The sequence below is a fragment of the Falco punctatus genome (genome assembly GCF_963210335.1).
Source record: "Falco punctatus genome assembly, chromosome: 2".
Lineage (NCBI taxonomy): Eukaryota > Metazoa > Chordata > Aves > Falconiformes > Falconidae > Falco > Falco punctatus.
The window spans coordinates 77,554,533-77,577,055 of NC_137581.1; the positions used below are offsets into that span (position 1 = coordinate 77,554,533).

At 42.0% G+C, this 22,523-nt stretch overlaps 1 protein-coding gene across 2 annotated transcripts in view; it reads right to left on the bottom strand.

Moving 5' to 3' along the window:
- KCNJ6 (potassium inwardly rectifying channel subfamily J member 6) overlaps positions 1 to 22,517 on the bottom strand; it is a 192,532-nt gene extending 170,015 nt beyond the window's left edge. The window contains exon 1 of one of the 2 annotated variants that reach the window (XM_080376612.1): positions 160 to 22,517. In XM_080376612.1, coding sequence (XP_080232738.1) covers positions 160 to 1,098 — 939 coding nt within the window. In that variant the 5' untranslated portion in view covers positions 1,099 to 22,517. The remainder of the gene's footprint in view (positions 1 to 159) is intronic. The other variant, XM_080376616.1, reaches the window with a different exon arrangement.
- Between the last annotated feature and the right edge of the window lie 6 nt (positions 22,518 to 22,523).

A 22,523-nucleotide genomic window follows, 5' to 3' on the forward strand; every position in this document is an offset into this window, starting at 1 on the left:
CGGGGGGGCTTGAGGAAGGGCGGTTGGGGGCGGGGGGTGGGGGGTGGGGGGGGCTGGAGGACCGCGGCGGCAACGAGCCGTGAGGGTACAGGCACCGAAACGCAAGCCCCGAGCCAGCACCTCCTCCGCCTCCCTTCGGGTAACCCCCCCCCGCCTTACCTGGCGGCGGCACGCTGCTCTCACTCCATGCTGGCTCCCCGCGGGACGGGGCAGGGCGGCGCTGCCCGGCTCTGCACCGGCTCCGGCTCCGGGCCGGTGGGTGCGCGCGTGCAAGCGCCGCTCGCTGTCACACGGCCCCGAGGATGCTGTCGGGCGTCTCCATGCCCCACGCCGCTCGCCCACCTCCCGCGCCGCTCCGCCGCCGCGCAGACGGGCACGCCGGGGCAGCGGCACCCGCCCGCTGCGGGGCTCCGCTCCGGGTCGCTTCGCGCCGCTCGCAGCGAGAGCGGGGGGCGACCGGACGGCCGCGGCGCTGCCGCGCGTGTCTGCGTGTGTGCGGGTGCGAGGGGAGGCGGCGCGGCGGGCGGGCGGGCGGGCGGGGGAGGCGCGGCCCCGCGGAGGCGGCCGCGGGCGGGCCCAGGGGCTGCGGCCGGCGCCGGGGGGCTGCGCTAGCCCGGCCGGCGCGGCGGCGGCGGCGGCGGCGGCGGCGGCGGCGTGTGGGAGCGCGGCTGCCGGCAGCGCCACCTGCGGGCCGCGCTGGGCGGCGGGGGTGGTGCGCTCCTTCCGCGGGGGCGGCCCTGGCCGGTGCCTGCGCCGCCCCCCCGCGAGCGGGCGCGCTGCCGTGGGGGGGCGAGGCGAGATGCGGCGCGGAGCGGAGCTGCGGCAGCGGGGAGCGGGGAGCCGCCCCCGCCGGAGAGCCCCGTCGCCTCCCGTGGGGGTGGGTGACACGGCGGGCGTGGGAGGGGGCGAGGCCCCGGCTCTCTCCCCCGCGGCAGTGCGGGCGGCGGCTCCGGCAGCCTCTCGCCCCGCCGTCTGCCCCGGGGCGTGCCGCCTTCCGCCGGGGCGTCCTCCCCGGCGGGGCGTCCGGGAGAACCGCAGGTGCATCCAGGCGCCTGGTGGAGGCCTGGCTCTGTGTCCCGCAGGACTTCGCTGGTGCATAATAAGTGCTGATCTGGCACCGCAAAAGGACCTCCGCCTCCCCGAGGGAAGGCGGCATCTTTGACAGCGCTTTCCCACTCTCAGGTTTGGTTGAAACCGGCCAACAGGTGCCACGTTCCTGGGAAGAGTGGGCGGCCGCCGGACAAGCAGGCAGGTGCACAAGTTCAGTCAGTTAAGCCTCCTTTTCTTAGAAAACCTAGCTGAAAAGCAGAACCAAGGAGGCGTTTGCCAGACATCACTGATCATTTTTCTTGTAGGACGCGTCCTTTCCGGGCTACTCCACCTTACACTTCACGTGGTGTGCCTACATCGTGTTAAATTACCCATCTTCCAAACCAAGGCACCTATTCTGTAGGAAGCAGAATGGGGTTGTGGCTTTTTGGGTAACACAATAACAATCTGCACTTTCAGAAGTCATACCAGTTTCTCTGTATTTTTTTCTTCCTCTTTTTCCTAAGATTAGGCTGCAAGCCCAGCTCCACAGTTCATCTGAGCTCCTGGACCATGGAGCACCAGTGATCTTATTTTTTTCCCCCTTCTGAGACAAAAGTAGTATTTTAAACCAGCACTGCTTTAACTTGTAAGATCTCCTTATTTGCATTTCCTTTCTCACCTCACCATTCCTCTTCACACCTTCCTACATTTCCTAATTTACTTTCTGGGAATCTTTTCTTTCTCCGTCTAATCTCATGAGTCCATGCGTTTGTGTTGTGGACGTATTATAGCATGCTAGTCTAAAAAAATGGCTGTGTTCTAGTTTCTTAAGCTTTTTCCATAAAAGGGAACCTCACTGAAAAGAGCAATATAAGGCCTCTTCTTCCTTGGAGATTTGCACAGCTATTCATTTCTTCTTGCAAACTACTGTTCTTTAAATCTCTTCCCTTGTGGTAGGAACATATCTACTGGAACAGTGTCTGTTCTCCAAGCTGAAGCTGCTTTTCTAGAGCCTGCCTTACTTGTTACTCATTTTTTTGTGTTTTCATTTGCCAACACAGCAGGAAAAGTGGGCATAATCAAAATGGAGAAAGTGTTTCTGTGGAACAAGGATATGTATGAGCTTTTCCTTCCCAACTTAGCAATCCTGACACAATGTGATGTGTGATAGGGCCTTTTGTCTCTTTTGTTTGTTAAATATTTCAGAAGGAGCAGCATATGGATGGTTACACTGAGCTTGGAACCATAATAACATCATTAAATTGCACAAACCCTTGTGCTTTCCAAATGGCACTTTTTCTCTTGGGCCACACAAACTAAAATGGCTCTTGAACAGGTGCACAAATCATTATTTTATACTTAGCCTGCTGTCCCCCTTCAATCTATTTGTCCCAGTTGCAGTTTTCTCTAAGCCAGCTCCATGAATCTTACTGCAGAACCTCTCAGAGTCTATTAATACTTATGCTAGCACACACAGAAAAGATGCCTGCTACTTTCTTAAGGTCCCAGGCAAATGCCTGACTGGTATGTTGCTGAGATTTCTTTTTCCTTTCTATTTCAGTTGAAGGCCAAAGCAGTACTTGAACTGGCAGTCTCTAAATCCATATTGCTTGTTCAGGGTGATTTCAGTTAATGAGCTTTGACTCAGAGATCCCTCCCACCTCCCTTTGGACAGAGAGTCCCAGAAACAACTTGACTTCACCAGACTTGTGCTTTGCCTGAGGGAACAGTTTATGTCAGGAACTGAAGTTTATATCAGCTTGAGACTTTTGGAATTGGTTTTGCACAGTACATTTTTTAAACAATAGCAAAAGTAGAGGCATGGGTTGATAAGGATAAGAGGTGGAGGGGATTGGTACAGCCTCCTTTAGATGCCTGACCTTAGGGATTTACATTAGGAGTCTGCTTTGTTTAGACCATTGAAGAAAGGAGCCCATGAAGGGCTACTCAGTGCACCTAAAATAAACTTCAGTTCTGAATTGCCTTCTGGAGGGTTTTCTCACCCTTGCCTCCTATTAATTGTGTAGGAATTGTGCAGAGGTCGTGGAGAGATTATACGGAGACTGCCTAATCCAGGATCTGACGCATGATTATCACCCTCCAGTTTTCATTTTGCCAATGCAACATGGCATTTATACATGGAGAAATCACTTGCCAGCGCCTCTCTAGGAGCGATTTTGATGTATGCTTGCCAACTGGAGTTACTTACATTTAAGTGAAGCTACAGCTCCCAGTGCAAATTGTGAACACATGTGATATTCCCATGACCTTATCTGCAAGCTTGTGTAGCTTCATGTTAGCATTATTTAATTCACATCCATAAGTGTACGCAATGCTTGCCGCCTACACTGTAGTTTCTGATATGCTGAATCACCTATGCCAGTCCTGCATGTATGGGTTTTGCTTGCTGTGTGCATTCTGTACATGCAATCCCGTGCATGACAGCACTGCATGTTTGAAGTCTGATGAAATTGAGCCAGAGCTATTGGTTCTTCCCTTTGAGTTCTGAAGTGTTTACTTTTCTTGGTATACATCCCTCCTTTCCTCTGGAAGGGGTGAGTAGATGAACTAACAATGTGTCTGCAGAATTTCAGCCACAGAACACTGTTTCATACATAAACTCTGAGTTTTAACTGTTTTAAAGAGTGTTTTTTAATCTGCCTTATTAAAGGGTTGCTATTTAGCTGTAAGACAAAGTTTGTCCAATGTTCTTCTCAGAATTATGGCACTTAGCTGGAGATATCAAAATCACTCCTAAATGCATCAAAAAGCATCTGTTTTTATGACTAAGATGTACACTTTGACAGTCACGGCTAGCTGATCCTGACCCACAGCTCTTAGACAACATCACAAACCCAAAGCACATGAAGATCACGACTGGGGGTGATTTGATGTATAGAGGGAACAAATTGTCTGGCAGCTTTGGAGAAACCACCATGCCTAGAGTGTTCTTTGCTCCTCCTCTTGTTACTACACTTCTTCTCACTGGCCTAAAACGTGTAAGTCTAGATATTGCTTCATACCACACGGTGACACTGAGAGCTTTTCTGCACAAGGGTAAGAAAGCTATGGTTAGAAATGTCTGCTTAAAGATCAGCTAAAACAGTTTTGGTTCACACAACTTGGTAGTATCGACAAAGGGTCAAAATTTGCTAATCTAACAGTAATTTTGAATCCTCAGTGGGTTTTGTGACTTGCTGGAGTTGGGGAAATTCGCAGAGCAAGCCATTGGAAACTGACGGGGAGCTAAGGAGAGACTAGTGGGTGGAAGCTGTCTGATTTTGTTTTCTGGCAGGAAGAATACCAGAGGGAATTCTTTTTCCCAGCCTGCCACCCCCATTTTTTTTTCCTTATTTACACATCAATGCATGATTTTTTGGTGTCTAACATTTCCATAATGCAATCTGGTAAACCTAGCACAGCTGTTTTGAAAACCTGCCTGATATTTAAGATTGCTTTACTGCACAAAAGCTCCTATTTCACTTGCTAGCCTTCCCATTTCTGGATGTCAAGATAGGGAATGGCTATAAATATGAAGTTAGGTGTCACAGTTGCCAAGATTTATTATGGAGAGGTTTGCAATAACCTTCTCCCCTTTGCCCTTTATCTATCTTCTGTATTCTGCCAGGTAAAGTCTATCTTTCCTGATATTTTTGGATAGTACCTGACGCAACAAAGCAACTTTCCTGTCTGCAGTCAAGTACGTTTGTAACAGAGGAACAAAACAAAACAAATAAGCCAACCTAAAGCTATTGATCTTCATGGAGCATTATAAAAGCTGCTTATGTAAAGCTGTTTTGCAGCCATTGCAGAGATGCAGTCTGAAGCTAGGAATTTTGCTGCATGCAGAAGCAAAATCTCCCCATCTTTCCCACAGCATCCCATGTACAAACTGTCTTCTCTGCTAATGTAGCTTCATGCTTGGAAAACAAACATTTTTCTGAGTATTTGTCTTTCTTTGTAAATTGCAGGGCACATACCAATCATATGAAACTCACCCCGCCCCCCCCCCCCCCCCCCCCTCCGATTAATTAAGGCTTGTTTAATTTTAATTCCCTTCTACTTCTTTTATGAGTAATTATTTCAAGTCTTTAAATCTCAAGTGACTCCCTTCCGCTTTCTTGTTTGGCTGGGATTTCTTAATCAATACTGAATTTTAATTTTCAACTGGTAAATTTTTGTTACAGTCGTCCGGTTAAATACTGCATTTGTGGTCTTTCTTACATATGTTATACAGCAATCCATCACTGCTTCTCTGTCATTGCATTAGTCTTTCCTCTCTAGTCCTCTGCCTCCCATTTCTACTTCAGCCTCACATTTCCTCACATTTAGCTCATAAAATGTCCTGGTTATGCTGTTGTGGTTTAGGGCTAAAGGTCTAGAAGCAACACGCAGGATCATTGGATCACATCTGCACTGTGCCGTACAGTTCCTTCCTTCCAATGACTGCTGTTTACTGTAAAACCAATCTGGTTTTTGTTTTGTTTTGTTGTTTTTTTGTTTTTTTTTGTTTTTAATTCCTGCTACAACTCCTGAAGCATTACTCACTTCTCTGATGGTTAGAAGTTCACTTTGACACTGTACTTTAAAATTTTGCTTATCTAGTTGAAATCTTTTTGTTCAGGTAGTAAATTTTCCCCTAATTTAGGACTATGCTTACCTCCTTTTCTCCCTTCCCTTAATCTGATCTAATATATTTATAGTGAAGAGCTTAGTCCCCTCTTAGTTTTTATTTTCTTAGGCTGAACTAGACCAATTCTTGCTGTTTTTCCCTTGTGCCATGAGCTCTCCATTCTTCTTATCAGCCTGCTGGTCTTTCTCTGTACAATATCAGTTTAAATTCATCTTACTGGTGCAGAGGAACGAGAATTGTGACAGTATTACTGGAAAGGGCTCATCAGTGTCATGTACAACAGAAACAATATTCCCCTCTTCCTGCAGGAAACGTCTTAGCTGATATGATGTAGGATCACATTTACTTCTTTACAGTTATATTGCACTCATGGCTCTGTTACCCTCCGACTGAGGAGGATACAGTCAATTCCTTCTCTTTCCTTGTCAGTCCAATCATGTTTATAACTGAGGGCAGGCATTTCTGTTTAATTCATAACTCTGCACTTTATACTATTAAATCTCGTCCCATCCCTATTATTTTACTCTAGTTTTCAAGGTCATACCAGTCACTGATATTCCCAGTCTTTCTGTTTTACAGACAGTAGTGCCCCAATTTGTGTAATCAACACATTTCACTGGTACTTTCCTGCTCTGCAATATAAAATAGTTTTGGCTGGGTGTCCCCTCCTCTTACTGAATTACTGTCTTGCCCAAAGAAGAGAAAGGAAATAACCGGCTTCAAAAGTTAAAAGCTAAAAACTGTAAAGAGCCCCGTTGTTCAAAGTCTAAAGTAAGGTACTGAAAATGATGGCGGCTCCTTCCTGCTGCAAAATGGGTATGAATTTGTGGTACTGGCTCTGATTCTGCAGTCATTTCATGACAGGGCTGACTGGTTGTGTCCACAGGACACTCCTCTGCCATGGACCTCTCCATAGGTGCAATAATTCACCACTATGGACTCAAATAGCAAAATAGTGTTAGAGGGGAATAGGTTGCATATTGCAGGAAAAGGTGGCTGAAGGTAAAGGAAGGTCTGTGTTTGACTGTGGGTAAGAAATGGTGCTCAGCACCCTGCCATTGTGACTGGAAAGCTGGTTTGTTGCTTGAGTTTAATCCTGCCAGTGTTACAAAAGGCACTGAAATTGAAAGGGCAAAAAGGCTTAGTGAATGTGATCAGTTATAAAAGCAAAGAGGAAAACTAGTTTTTTCTAAGTGATGATTATAAACTGCCCAATTAAGTAAACAAAGGAGTAGTTGAAAACTACTCATCAGATAATAAAATTAATTATAAACAGCAGCCAAAATGCAGCAAGTATGAACTAATCAAAATACTTAATTAGGCTTTGCAGTAGCTACTTTCCTCCCTACCACTATTTATTACAATTTTATCCGGGGGTTGGTGTCTTTGGTAAGGCTCCAAAACTGTATAATAACTGGTTTAAAAGCCTTATGCTCTTACAAAATAGTAATATTTTGAAACAGTACATTTCAGGCTGACTTAGCATGGTAAGCAAGGAGCCCCTTGCCCTAAATGGAGAGATTTGAAAGCTGGTATTGCCTCTATCTGTTCTGTACCTGTTGTGGTGCTTGAGGCACCTGCCAATATGTTAATTCTTGGCCAGACAGCTGCCATTTGTGTCATTGCAGGTGTCTTATCCAAAGACCACAATTAAACTGATACTGAATTTAAGGATGTAAAAGATCTGTATCAATAAAAACAAATCTGTATAGGAAACAAACTAAAGAAGGTAGTAGCAATTTAGAAAAAAAGCCCATAAATTGTAGTGGATATATTATTGTCATTTGATGTAAAAAATAAATTAAAAAAAAGGGAAAAAAAAGAAAGTAAATCTTATTTCTTTAGATTTAAGCACATAAGAAACAGCCACCCTATTTTTTTGGCTCTTGCTCTAGTTTCAAGGTAGAACTTGGTAGTGAGTTCAACTATGACAGACTGATCATATTACTCACAAATAGGTACCCTGACATTGAATGACATCCACAGAGGACAATTCTGCTGAGGAGATTTTAAGGAAGATGGATTCCATCCACCCATCATTTACAGACAATTTGCAAGGAGGCTAAACTCTGTAGTCAAAGTGTGCACATGCCCTTTCAGAGGGTGTCCTTACATAAGCGTAGGCACTGAGCCTGGTGAAATGAGGAAAGTGCTATGTCTGGCTACAGAAACCTATCAGTTCTAAAAGGAATTATATTTTAAAATGCATGGTCTCTAAAGCAAGGATGGATTTCTATTTAATTTAAAATAAGACAAGTTGGGATAATGTAAAAGGAACTTTTTTTGTTGTTGTTTCATACCAGTTATAAACCATTGCTGCATAGCTCAGTGTTAGAAATTGTAAACCTGACAGTATTTACAAGCTGACGCCATTCTTCCTATAATTATAACTACATTTTTACTTTTGATTTGTAAATTCTGAACTCAGAAAAATGGACTTTGCACAGAAAGTAATTGGATTAACATCTTGATTTCTTTTTGTCCAAGTCTATGAGATCACACACCAGCTGTGGTGTTGGTGTCTCTCTTCTCTTGTGCCTCACGAGAAATTAAATATAGTGGAAATACATATAGTGCTACCACTGCTTGCTTCATGAGGCAGTTCACATTTCGTGGATAATGCATTAACACTGGAACAGGCAATTAGGTGACTGTCCCTTCTGAAGTCCAGCTAAAAGAACTGGTCACTGTCATATGCTGCTGAAAAACTGGAGGTGAACTTGTTACTCATAGTAACAGTCCAGACTGTGAGATCCTTCCACCTTCCAGCTCTTTCATACGGTGCAAAGTGGTATTGAAAGTTTTGGATGAGCTCCTGGGATTCCTCACCTGGCACATCTCTGGAGGAGTCTGCCTTAAATCTGTCCCACACTCCTGTGCCAATCCCCTCATGGTCTAGGATGGGGGTGGGGGGGCATGTAGGATCGGGCTTGACACCATTTCTAGGCAAGATTTGGGTTATTGCTGAAGCTTACCAAGTTCAATGCTGTGACGTTCAATGCTGTGACTGTCATAACCTGACAAACCCACAAAACAGTATCTTTGCTGTGAAGGCCTTTAAAACCTCTAAGACAACATGGGATTGGGTTGATACAAAGGTATTAGATCTCTGTTCTCTGGATCACTGGACTCTAACACCCAACCATGGGATCTAGAGGATCAGACTTCAAAAAAAGTCACAGCACCAGGCCATGGTATATACCAAGGACAGAGTGCGATTTCCAGTTTTTCTGTTGCTTATCTAGAATTTCTATTGCATGCGTGATGGTTTTCACGGTGAACAAACAGAAGCTGAAAATAGGGTTGATAAATTAAAGGTGTTCCTAAATCATATGTGTTTTCAAATAATTTTTAAAGAGTGCAGGTCCAGATATTGTAGAATAGTTTGTGCTCTAAACTCTCCTACAAACCAGAAACTGTGTTTTTCCCAGTGCTCTGTGCATTGTACCAGCACTTCTATCTATGAAAAGTAGATACAGCTAAAGCTGTTATTCCTCCTGTCATCTAACGAGTAAGATATTTTTATGCTTGCTTTACACTTGGCCATTTGGCCGTTTGGGTTATTTTTCATCTAAAAATTAGGTGCACAATGAAATAGACTTCCTGTGTGAACACTGGAGGAGACCCATTCTGTTCTTCATGCCTTAGACATATCCTACTGAAGATCTACTAAAAGATATTTGGGCTCTTTTTAAAAGTCTGTTCCCACAAGTGCGATGTTCCTCTAAGGACAGTGGGTGAGGAGGAACCCTTGAAGGGAGGGGAGATTGCCCCTCCTCAAGGGTAGCTGCAGAGCCTTCTCAGGGGAGCAGTACCAAAAACCACTGAGTAGCGGAAGCAGAAGAAGCAGGGAGACATTCTCCATCATGGTGCCCAGGACTTGCTGTTCCAGGAGAGCTTGAGAAACTGTTGTCAGGATCAGGAAGGACACGTACTGTGGGGGTGACGCAGGAGCAGGAAGAGTGACGCAGGAGCAGCAGTGTCTGCCAGTGACTGCCACCGCTCCCGGGGTTGGTTGAGGCCCCCCATGGAAACAAGGAGAGGAGCAGGGGGTAAAAGCAGTAACTAAATCCGTTCTGTTTCTGTTCTGTCTTTTCTTGTCAAATAACAGCTTTTACCACCTAAAATTCCATCACCTTAGTTCATGTTCAACTACATCCTTGCCTTTTGAAGTTTAAAAATGTCTCAGCCTTTTTGTGGAGCTTGCCACGAGGAAGAGGTGTAGGCATGTAAACCTCAGCAACCTGAGCAGCTCAGAATCTGGTTGCAGTAACGATGGGATGAATTATCCCTGGCCGATACTTCCTTCTCTGGGGGCTCTCCAGGGGCTTTTATGATTATTGTGGATTCAATACCTGCTCTAGAACTGCTGGAATTAAGTGAAATGAATCCTGTCCTGGGATACAGTGAACTGTGAAGACTGAAAGATGACTGAGTAGCATGGCTTCTTGAGAAGTATGAGAAGGGCTGAGGGGGCAAACCTGGAAAAAGGGATCCATCTCCATTCAGTGAGGAGATCGCCAGGGGTTTGGGTGGGAGCAGAAGTGTGGCTATATGAGAAAAACTGAGAAGAGTCAATGCAGGGATGGCACTCAGCTAGAAGAAATCTTAAGGTGAAGCAAAAGAGGCTTCTGGTTAGGACAAGAAAAAAATATTAGAGAGGATGTGTGTTCTAAAACAATATTGTGTCTGTTCAGACATGAAAGACAAAGAGAAATACGAAGGTCTAATTTCAGAGCTTGTATTAAAAAAACCCCAAACAAACTATCAGTTCTCTTTAATTGTTTCATACCCAGATACAACTTAATGTGAAACCTAGCAGGTGTTAAGAAAAACAGTGTTTTGGTTACCCGGAGCAAATTTCCAGTGGAGTTGCTTGTTATATTTCCACGTATGCTAAAGAATCTGTAGTCATTAACGTCACTGGAGGATCTGCCTTTGCCAGAAAGTGCTTAGGCAAAAAAAACCAGACAGCTGAATTTCATAAAATTCACAGATCTAGTTCCACGGAGATGTCAGAATCAGCAAATGGATGAGTTAGGAATGATTATAGCACAAAATTTACATTCTTATTTTTTGCTTGAAAACCAACAAAAAACTATGTACATCTTGTTTCTGGGAAAGTCAGAAATTACAGATACAAAATAATAAATGCTGCATTAGAAATAGTGCATTCACAGCCAGTTTGCTTTTGTATGGTATCTACAGCTGAAACTTACTAGCCAATGTTGTGAGATTTATTTCCAACTGAGAAGACCACTTAAAGCTCAGTAACTAATGTGATTTAATAAAACACAGAATAATGCACTCCTACTTTCATTTTCCCAAATGAATATTAATCTCAGGAAACAACAAAAAAACATGCAATCACTCAAGCGTGCTATTTTACAAACAAATTATATCTAAACCAAAACACATACTGGGTTTAGGAGATTCTTATTTGGCTTGTACAGGCGGTTTCAAAGGAAACAAGAAACTTAGGAACATTTCCATAAGCTTTGATGATACTGTGGGCAGTCTTTGCCGGTCTCTGCATGTCAGCTAATAAGTAATCCCAATTCTCTGTGAAAATGCAAACCACACACACGCACACACACAAATATATAGACTGAGATCCTGTCTCTATTAATGTCAACAGTAATCTTGCCCTTGCTTTCCACAGGATTAAGATTTCACCCAGGTTTATAGCCTCCAGTGCTTTCCACTCCTAAGTGGTGATAAGGGCTTATAATTTAATTTCTGTCAAAGTAATAACGTCTGAGATACAGAAAAGCCTCTCTCTTTCCCCTAGCACACTTCTTTATTACACAACAGGCTCATAAATAGAAGCCAAAATAACAGCAGATCCAAAAGTTCTCCAAACCCAAGAGGTCTGTGCAGGTCTCCTGAAATGTGTGCACCCTGTGCCACTGGGGCTGGTTGCGGTACGGCAGCGTCCTGGAGGTGTACCGCTGGCGTGCAAAGAGCGGCAGGCAGGCAGCCAGGCAAGCAGCCGGCCACCCACACACTGCTGCAGCATGCCTGCCGTACGACGTATGGTTTCTGCAATCTGCTTGGATGCTTTTAACTTTTAGCTTTCTGCTTCGCCTTTAAATCATTGACTTTCCGTGAATGGCAAAAGACGTCTGGATGAGAGCAGGCTGGATGATTTTGGGTATAAAGAAATCCTGTGCCTTGAGTGGCTCCAGCGGAAATGGTTGGGTTAGGAGGGCCAGACCTGTAACTGCATGTGGAGTAAGCAGTCACCTGGGCAGGGGCACAGTCACAGGCTGGCTGATGGACAGCAGGGACCGGGTAAGGGATGGATCCCTGCTGCTTTATCTAGGCCAGCCACAGAGCTGACCTCGTTTTGTGAACGGATTGATGTTATAACAAAACAAAAATGCAGGCAGAGGGCTGACAGAAACTCCTTATAATGGAGAAGACGTGACATTTTTGATGAGCCTTCTCATTTTAATTCTGGTATGAAATGAGTTAAACAAACAAAAAAAAGTGGGCATGGAAATATTGCAGCATCAGTAGTAGGCAGTGTGAAATTGCCCTCTTAATGTAAAATGTAAACAGAAGGCATCCAAGTTGGCCAGTTCTATTTTGTATTACACAGCAAGGAGAAGGTTGTTGTTGTTTTTCCAATCAAGTCCTTCTCCAGGACTTAATGTAAGGTAATACATAATATATGATATTAGCAGGGGGAAAAATAGCTGAAAAGAATAATAAACGAGCTGGAAATATTTGTACTTCTAACTAGCTGGTTCAAATCCAGTCCGTGTTGGTAGTGATCAAAAGTTGCTACCATCTGTTGTTTGGCGGCCTTTGTGGGTGAGCTGTATCGCTGTGGTCCCGTGGACAGGTGTTTCCGTAATGACACCATTGCTACGCTTGGCAGTCGCTGTTAACCTTGCTGGTAGCCTCCAGAGAAGCCAAAGACTGCAGTGAACTCAGACACAGAAATATCTTCTTGTTTCCCTGTGTTATACCTGATCAGATTCATGAAGCCACGTGTGGGCAGTTTTGGGTGCAATGACCTGTGTGGGGAAGCAGGACTAGGGCAGGGATCATCCCCCTGTACTCGCCACCTCGAGTACTGTGTTCAGTGTTGGGCCCCTCACTACGAGAAAGCCATGAAGCTGCTGGAGCGTGTCCAGAGAAGGGCAGCAAAGCTGGTGAAGGGTCTGGAGCACAAGTCCTGTGAGGAGCAGCTGAGAGAACTGGGGTCATTCAGGCTGGAGAAAAGGTGGGTCCGGGGAGATGTTGCTGCTCTCTCCAGCTACCTCACCGGAGGTTGTAGGGAGGTGGGTGTCAGTGTCTTCTCCCACATAACAAGTGATAGGAAGGACAGGGGGAAATGGCCTCAAGTTGCACCAGGGGAGGTTTAGATTGGATATTAGGAAGAAATTCTTCACTGGGCAGTGTTGGGTTGGAGTCGATGATCTTAAAAGTCTTTTCCAAACTGAACCATTCTATGATTCTATCTGACCATCTTGCTTTACACTTCCGTAAGATTTTTTGAGGAGGTGGTATTTGTTCTGTATAAAAACCTTGGCTGAAAAGAGATGTATTTGTACGTAGTAGATGTCACAGTTTAGACGTCTCTTGTCACCACCATTCTGTGGGTGGGCTAATAGCCTGCAACACTCATTCTCTAGTGCATCACAGTTTTACACTAAGCCCGTGTTGTGCATCCTGTATCTATGGCATGGCTTGGGATGTTTCAGTGACCCAGCTCACAGTCCAGAACAGGGGCACAGGAGTATCGGAACAACTGGATTTTCATGAAAAAAATTTCATGTGGTTTCCTTTACTGGAAAAATGAAAACTTCTGTGGCAGTCAGCTTTTGACAAAAGCGGATTCTTTTATGTTTGCAGCAGATAATTTTAATGAAATTTTGCTTAGCCAAACCTCAGATTTCCTGCTGAAAACCAGTATTGATTGAAATATGTTCAGGTACCTTAGTTTATCTCCTGCTGACTAAGGAAATTTAGCTTGGCCTGTGGAGAGGCCAACTGTACAGATTAAGTTGGATTTTAATTGGGCCTAATGACTTTCTAAATGGTTCTGTGGTTGTGTAGGAAATACTTCTGATCAGCAGCCCCTCTGCAGTCCTGACTTCACAGGGAGATAGGTGTAAATTGACCAGATTATAAAACCCCAGCCCTGACCTCAGTGATCCACTGACTGAAGGTTAATGGCTGATACTAATTAGGGAATATTTGGATACAGTTGCCTGACACACTCTGTGGCGTCATTTGTGTCACACAAGACAACTTTGCACTCAGTAGGGAAGAAAGGCTGATTGTCAATTTATGGAATTTATTTTTCAGCCCACATTTATTCATAGAAACATACTAACTCTCCTAATTATCTGGGGATAAAAAACTGTCACCTATTATGAAAGACCATCTCACTTGCCTGGGGAGATCAACAGGACTTTGCAGTTGTCACTTTTCTTTAGCTCTTTTTCATGAACTGTCACAATTACCCCTCACTCCCTACATGGCCATCTCTTTTATGGCATATATTGATTCATTTTACGGGTTGGATATATTTAACTCTCTTTGAAAAAGTGCTTCTTCAGTGGGATTGAGATGAGTTAAATATTAAGGATGTGCGACCTTGCTCATTTTCTTATCTGTTTCCTGGAAGATTTATGTAGTGTTTTATCACCTCTGAAGTGCTCCCTTACTTGTTGATGGGAGAAGCTTCTCAGGCCACTGAGTCTTGGCTGCCCAAAAGGTTTTTTTTCCCCTCTAACCTAACAGTCGTGATACATATGGGTTCAGAAGTTCATCTGTACTTTATGTCTCCATTCATGGTAAAGAAAAAAGGAGCTGCTTAATATAGGGATGTCATGACAATATGGTACTATAGTACAATATGGCTTATGTTCATAAACTAACACAATTATGAAATGTTGATATACATAAAATTGTAATTGAAGCAGACACTTGCATACTGAGCATGCAAAATGATGTAAAATCCACAGTTCCTGCTTACATACGTTGTTAGGTCTTTGATTCTCTATGAAACTTTGTAGATTCAAAATCAGCTTTATGTTCTTTCAACTCTGATTTACTACTGCTGTGGTTTGCAGCATTGTTTTTATTTCAGTGGAAGACATTTTGTTTCCTACATGGATTTTTGGCTTTTGCAGCCTGGAAATGCTGACTGTTTTCCATTTCAGAATTACTGCTGAGACTTGAGGTGTCTGAATAATGTTAAAAATGAAGCACTGGTTTGCAAAAGGAAGGAAGGAAGACAGCCTGAACTTGTGCACCTTCTGTGCTTGTGGCTCCGTGTCCCCTCTGTGAGTAAATGACAGTAGCTTACTCAGCGCAACCAGCTCCCCGTTTTCTCCTAGTTGCACCATTTTCTGGCAAGCAGTCATTACAATCAGCAGTGCTTTAATGACGTGCTGAACTGCTGGGGACATGGAGACAGAAGACATGAAAATATTGAGGGACTCTTCAGTAATAATTTCTCAGAGTGTCTGTTCGTTTAGAAATCAAACCCTTACACTGAATAGTGAAATACTACTCCTTGTCAGCAAGACTTTCCCTGAAGACTGACAGAGGCACCCTCATCCTCCTGTTGTGGCTTTCTGTCTCTGTTAGTTATAAATTAGGATACTTTGATCTGGGACTCCTGGATTCTGTTTCTAGTTCCATCACTCATTCAATACGTGACCATGGGAAAATTGTATCTTTTGCAAAGGAATTGCTCAGTCAGAGGGAAGTCTCAGTACACACTGCTGCAGGCTGAAGTGTGGCTTTATGCTCAGATGGCTGATGAACCCCCTCAGACCCTGCTTTGTCAGGCAGGTAGTCCATGTAGGTTCAAGTTGTCAACAAATCCCATCTGCTCTGACAGCAGGTGATTCTAGCAGCCACACGGGAGGGACACCAGCCCTCTTATTTGCCCAGTGTCAGGCTTGTACGTGACAAAGTTGGGACAGCAGATGGGGTATACTGCAGGTAGCTGGGTATAGATATAGATATAGATAGATACATATATAGCTGTGGGCAAGAGCAGGTTTGGGTACCCTGCCCCAGCACTGGGCAGAGCTGGAGTTTGCCTTTCAGCCTGCCTAACTGGTTTGCACTTAACTTGTTCCTGAATACATTTATAAGGGCAAAGGGCTTATTTGTGGTTTGCTGATTTGCCTTTCAGCTTAACCCTAAAGCCACTTTCAAGTAACCACAGAGATGGAGCCCTTGTGCTTTAAGCATCTTAAGCACTTGTATGAACAACTCTCACTTATAAACAGGCAATACGATGAAAACTGCTTATGTGAGTGCTTATAATACAATGCATATTTTAAATAGAGTATTTGAAAAAATGTAACTTGTAGATCTTTGTGATTTATATCAAATGTTTTCAGGTGCAAAAGGTTAAAGAAAAAACGTATTATTGTTTCCACCTTCACTGGACACGTTTGCAAACAATCACATATGTTTAAGGGATTTTTGTGCCAGCTGTAGTTATACCAAATGATACATTATTTCATAAATAAACTGTCACTTATTCAGCATCTTTATTTAGAGGTGCTAAACAAGAGACTTCTCCCTGCCTAGAGAAACACACATGGAGAGAAAAATGTAAGCGAACTAACCCATGGAATAATTCTAGTTCTCAGGTTTAGTTACAAATAAAGTCCTATGGCCAGTCAGCAGAGCTTGGTGACTCCTAATGCTTTTAGGAGACCTGCATGAATATCTCAGGGCAGAACTGTGCCCTAACTCTGGCTAATACTGATTAAGCAGCAGCTGGAATGAGTCACGTGGAGGTCGGGTTTTAGTTCACTCTGTGGTTGCACATCTTCTGACTATGACTTGGAGAAAACAAGACAAAATGGTGCATTTGTTTTTGCAAATCTGCATGTAGATATAGGTATAAAATATGCAGTGGTATTTGTAGAGTATGTCTGTGTCACAGATATCACAGCTGATATTGAGTATTTCAGAGGAATTTGCAGAACGTATGCCCCATACTATTATATATATATCTTCATAGAACAGGGCTGCTTGGTATATGATTTTAAAAATATTTTTAAAAAAATAATTTTCAAGACATTGAATGATGAATGTAACCAAAATAACCATATTACTTTTACTCAGCATTAAGCTTGATGTTTCCACAACTTGAATTATGGAAGAATTTATGTTCAGCCTGCCTTTTCTGTTAATTACTTTTTGCATATAACATGAGAGCTACTCATGAGTCAATTGCTCGCAGGGTTGCATTTAATATAAACAGAGCTCTAGCAATTGAATTGGTACACACTGCCACTACTTTTTACCCTTTCCTTCCATCTCCCCATCCTTGAATTCCTCTTCTCACGTGCATAAGGCTTTATAGAAATCTTCAGGTCCCTCTTGTGCTGAAAAGCCTCTGCATTCTGTATTGTGGAAAGATGAAATGCTGCAATAGGGATTGTTACATTAGAAAAGAGTTTTCCTCACTGTTACTATGGTCAAAATTCTTGTGAATCACATTGGCTGTTATAAGACTAGCTCCAGTCTGGATTTAAAGCTGTAATTATAACCGTTGCATGCAATCTGAAGAGAGTCTGTCTCGAAACGCAATATGTGAGAAAAGTGATGCTGTTCCTCAAATGGTGGCAAACCAGTGAAAGAAAGAGCATTTATTCAAAAAGCAGTTTCTTGTGTAGTATTCACTCTACTCAAACAAAATACTTTTTGGCAATGTTCTTTGTAATATAGAATCGTTTTCTGTTTTAATGCCTGCTGATGTTACAAGTTGAGTTATTATGAGATTGCTCTAGACAGGATGCTAGAATAACAAATTTGTGTACTCTCTCAGCAGGGTTTGGAGTGGTGGATGGAAGAGGTATAAGCATGTGTGGTTATGGGCATTATTCATAATTAGAATATGTGACAAGAAAAATTAGAGAGTACACAGATGGAAAGTAAACGGTTCAATAGTTATATATGACACATTAAAGTTTTTTTTTTTCACTTGGGAATTCAGTATTTGGGTTTGATTTAGTTTGTGTAATTATCTCAGATACTTCTGAGATCATATATCTCTTGGGTTGGACAGAATTAGAAATACCAGCTGTGATTTTGTGCTCATTTGCACATGGACAACCCACACAGTGTTGTTCCTAGTGATAACAGCCTAATGGTAGTTTTATAGATCTATTGGTGAGATGAGTCAACATTTTGTATGGCTGTCATTTTTCCAGGATTAACAGACAAATCCTCCAGCCCTTTGCTGCATTTAAGCAGTTAAGGGAAATATAGGTCTGCATCCTACTAAAAATCTTAATTCCTCTGAACAGTCCAGGTTCAGTGGTGAATGCCATTTTAAGTTAAGATTAAATTGATCTCACTGGAGGTGATTATATAAATAATAACTAAGGGTAAAAAGCCATAGACATTGTCCCAAATATTTTCTTTTTACAGAAAAAATGGATTTTAAAAATCAGAAAATACAATAGGAAAAATTCATACATTTGCTATCTATGATGTTGGAGGGGGGGCAAAATTTGACATAATTCATTTACTTAAGATGTAGCATCTCTACCTTGATTTCTGTCTCTGTAAGAGCATTATGTCAGCTACCTTTGGTTCATGAATACCATGTTGAGATTTTAAGATCACCAAAAATCTAATATTGCATCCTTCAAAACTTTTATGAAAGAATTTTGCCCAGGTTTTGAATCTTTGATTGAAGTGTTCCTTTCAAATAACCACCCTCATCTTCTTGTGAATGGGAGGTATCATAGTATTTTTCACACATAATTAATCACATTTCTTTTAAAAATGTGTGTCTTGAATCTGGCGTGAATTTATTTATCCATCATTCATAAGACCCATTTGCACTAGGCTGAAGTTTCCTATATTATCAATTACTTTCTCATCTTCAAGATATTTAGAAAGAGTAGCTTGGTCACTGGGCTACCTTGATGCATTAAACACAGTATAACCAGCTGGTCAAAAGAGGTGATTATCCTGCTGCATTCATCATGGACACAGCCTCACCTGGAGTAGTGTGTGCAGTTCTGGGCCCCACAATGTAAGAAGGATGTGAAGGTCCTCGAATGCATCCAGAGGAGGGCTACAAAGCTGGTGAAAAGGCTGCAAGGCATGTCCTGTGAGGGGCAACTAAGGACTTTGGGCTTGTCTAGTTTGGAGAAAAAGATGCTGAGGGTAACCCCATTGCTCTCTACAGCTTCCTGAGGAGGGGAAGTGGAGGGATGCACTGATCTCTTCTCACTGGTATGCAGTGACAGGACACACGGAAACAGTTCAAAGGTGTGACAGGGGAGTTTCAGACTTGACATTAGGAAACATTTCTTTACTGAGAGGACGATCAAACACTGGAACAGGCTTCCTAGAGAGGTGGCCAATGCACCAAGACTGTCAGTGTTTAAGAGGCATTTGGACAATGCCCTTAATAACATGTTTTAACTTGGTCAGCAATTATTCTACATGATCATCGCAGGTCCCTTCCAACTGAAATAGACGATTCTATTCTATTCTCTTCAATAGCTGTCTCATTTTGTCAAACCCCCATCTCTCAAACTCTACAGTGGCTTCTCCAGTCATTGAGTATATTTATTTTTCCTGTAGCTCTCTATTTTCCATTTATTCTTTCTGGAATGTGGGCCACAGAGCTGGTCATAAGAAACCTGTATTACTCTTACCACTGCCATTGTAAAATCACCTTCTTGCTACTTCGCCCTGTGGAAACGCAAGCATCATTTGTTGTTGAGCTATGTGAATCCTGAGACTTTGAGACCATTGCACAAACTCCGCCAGTCAAGGCTCCAGTGTCTATTGTTGAGGTCTGACAAGTTTTACTGGTGGAACATTACAAGTTTTGTTCCTCTAAGATTGCTTTTTCCACTCTACCTGCATAATATTTCAATATGTTCAGCTTAACAAGCAATTCAGATTGCTTTGTGTAACTGATCAGTCCTCAATATTATTTACCATTCTTTGTGTCCTCCACAAATTTCATAAATAGTAATTTTGTGTCTCCCACTCTCTCTACATCAGTGAGAGCTGAGCATGCAGAAAAGTATAGTCTATGAAGAGCATGAATTGCAATGATTCATTTGTATGGCACTGTAACACTCCTTTGTTATTTCCCTCTGCTGATTTTCAAGCTTTTACATTTCAGAGTTCTGTCCTGAAATAAGTAATGGAATGTAAAACGCATTTCACAATTGAAGGTTGATTTTATTTCAGTCCAAATTCATCATTTATACATCCACTAAATTCTACCAGTACACCATCTGGTAAGGAGACAACAGGGGTGAATTACATGTAATGCAATTATGGTATGAAAACACAGCCGTTTCTGTTATTCATTAGATTGTATTACTAAAATACATAGTAAAGATCAGAATGTAAACTAATAATACTTCTCAGTATGACTATAACAATATCTCTACAGATTTTACAGTATATACCTCTCTTAGGAACGTGATTCAGTGTTCATTGAAACCATAAAAGGTTGACCAAACCAGAAAGGTTTTTGAGCATCATTCCTGAAACATAGCTTCCTAACCTCTTTGCTTGCTTCCCTCCCTTCTTTCTATGCTCTTTGTGATTTTTAATTTTAATACATTTGTTTTAGTGATGTATCTACTGTATTGTGTGTATCTACTGTAGTGTGTATCATCCCTGACACATGACACTATGTAAAACATAGATGGCATTGTTCTATACAAGAAGTGACAAAGTTTGAAATTCATAATTGGAAGGAAGCTCTTTGAAGGTATTGATCAAAACATCTTGGGCTTCATGGTGTTTATGCTGGGTGCTGTAATTTGCAGCACTGTATTCTACTTCGTGTCCTTCGGTAATCAAATAATAAATGTACACAGATGCTCATACAGTTTATGCTGGGTACACTTGTTATCTTGCTCTTTACACTTTAAAGCATGCTTTGTGAGATCTTTATGTTATTCTACACAGAGTTTTCCCATGATGTATCAGGCTGGAATCTGGAAACCTATATTCTCAAATATTTTCCTGAACTTGACACAATTTTGGACAGAAGGGCAATGAGCAGTTATGAATAGCTATATGCTTAATTTTAACCTATGTATTTTTCTATATTCTGATCAAAAACACAGTTCTGATGTGCAACTCTGCTGTTATTCTTAAAAACCATATATGTTAGGTTTTGTCATATACACCTTATGTTCATCATCAGTGAATTGTGGCTGCAAGTCTACCAAAGCACAATGCATATGGCTCAGTAGCATCTTCAAGAGCAACATTCTGCCTGTTGCACTGACAGTGTGCAAATATTTACTAGTAACAGAGCAAAAATGACTGACTGGGTCACCAAAGTGATCAAAATATGGAATATGTATGCATTTCCACATATTTATCTAATTTAAGCAGAGCTGTGTATGGGGTAAACACATGAAGATTATGTAAACGTGAGAGTAACAGAGAAGCCAGATATCCAACATATTAATAAGTTTACTTATTTTTTCCATGCATGCAGGTATGTTTGTACAAACTTACCTCAGATAAATACAGTAAGGAAGTTCTACACTCCACTTTCCATATTCATACCTGTAATTATATATATATATATATATATATATATATATATATAAATCCTTCTTGTATGTTTACATATTAGGCTAATGTGAAATAGAGTAAAGTTACAGTTTATGAATTAGATCTTAACCATGCAGGGATTTCATGCAATGATAAATAACACAGCTCTAAATATTTAGTAGAAGGAGTAATGTCTAATATGTGTTTCAGCATTTTCATTTGTGAGGGAACATATTTCCTTGATAAAAGAGACTGGAACAGCGCACATTAGTTTACACTTTCATGTGTGAGGCTTGTGAGATTCTGACAAAGAATCTGGTTTGTTTTCCTTGTTCCTGCCTGCTACTCGGAACAAAAACATCAGATGTAACTAAAAAACGAATAATGGGAAAGCATATTGGGATGGGATTTTTGGTGTTTAATTAATGAATTAATTGATTGAAATTTCATCAAAGTTCACTTATAGATACCCGTGTGTAAAGGGAGCTAGTACAGTGGTGGGAAAAGGGGAAATGTGAGGTGCATGCCTTGGGTCTGCTGAGCGCTATGAGTCTGGACACTAGGCCTATCACCTGTTGTGATTTTAACAATATTTTGTGAGTTGTTGAGAGGTGACTTACTTTCTCTGTTTATGTGCACAAGGTCATTTTAGACTAGATAGACAGACAATGACTGGCGTAAGTTTACTGAAATTGTGATCAGTTACAATTGCTGGCAACCTTTCTGAAGTTGCTTATTTGGAGTTGAGCATGTCATCTTTTGCTTCCACAGTTGGCCCTTTTCCTACAGATCCAATTCATATCCTCAAATGGAGGACATCTGCTTTGAAGCAGAGTAAATGACAATTACACTATGAATTCAAGAGTGGAAGAAGTGGCTGTTGATTTTGATTCTTCTGTAGTAAAACCCACAAATACCAGATCTCTGCAATTCTTTCAGAGGACACAGAGTAATGGGCAGGGAAGAGTGGACCTGAATATATCCTGAGAGTTATAACTGCCCTTGTTAAGAAAATCATAATATGTCACTGGATATGTTGAGAAGAACAAGCACGTGTGGTGATTTTTCTTCATATGACAGGGTATATGGACAATATAGAAAGCTTTCTTAGAAATAAAAATAGAATGCTTCTACTAGCAAAGAAAGTCTTTGGACCCTTTGTTGGATTTTTTCTTCCCTAAGAAAGGTGAAAAACCTAAGCAGGGTCTTTTCATACTGCAGTGGTAGTTTTTTCCTGCTTTAATGGATCCACAGAAGATACTAAGGTGGCAAAAGAAAAAGTACTTAGTTTTAATGCTATAAAATTCTT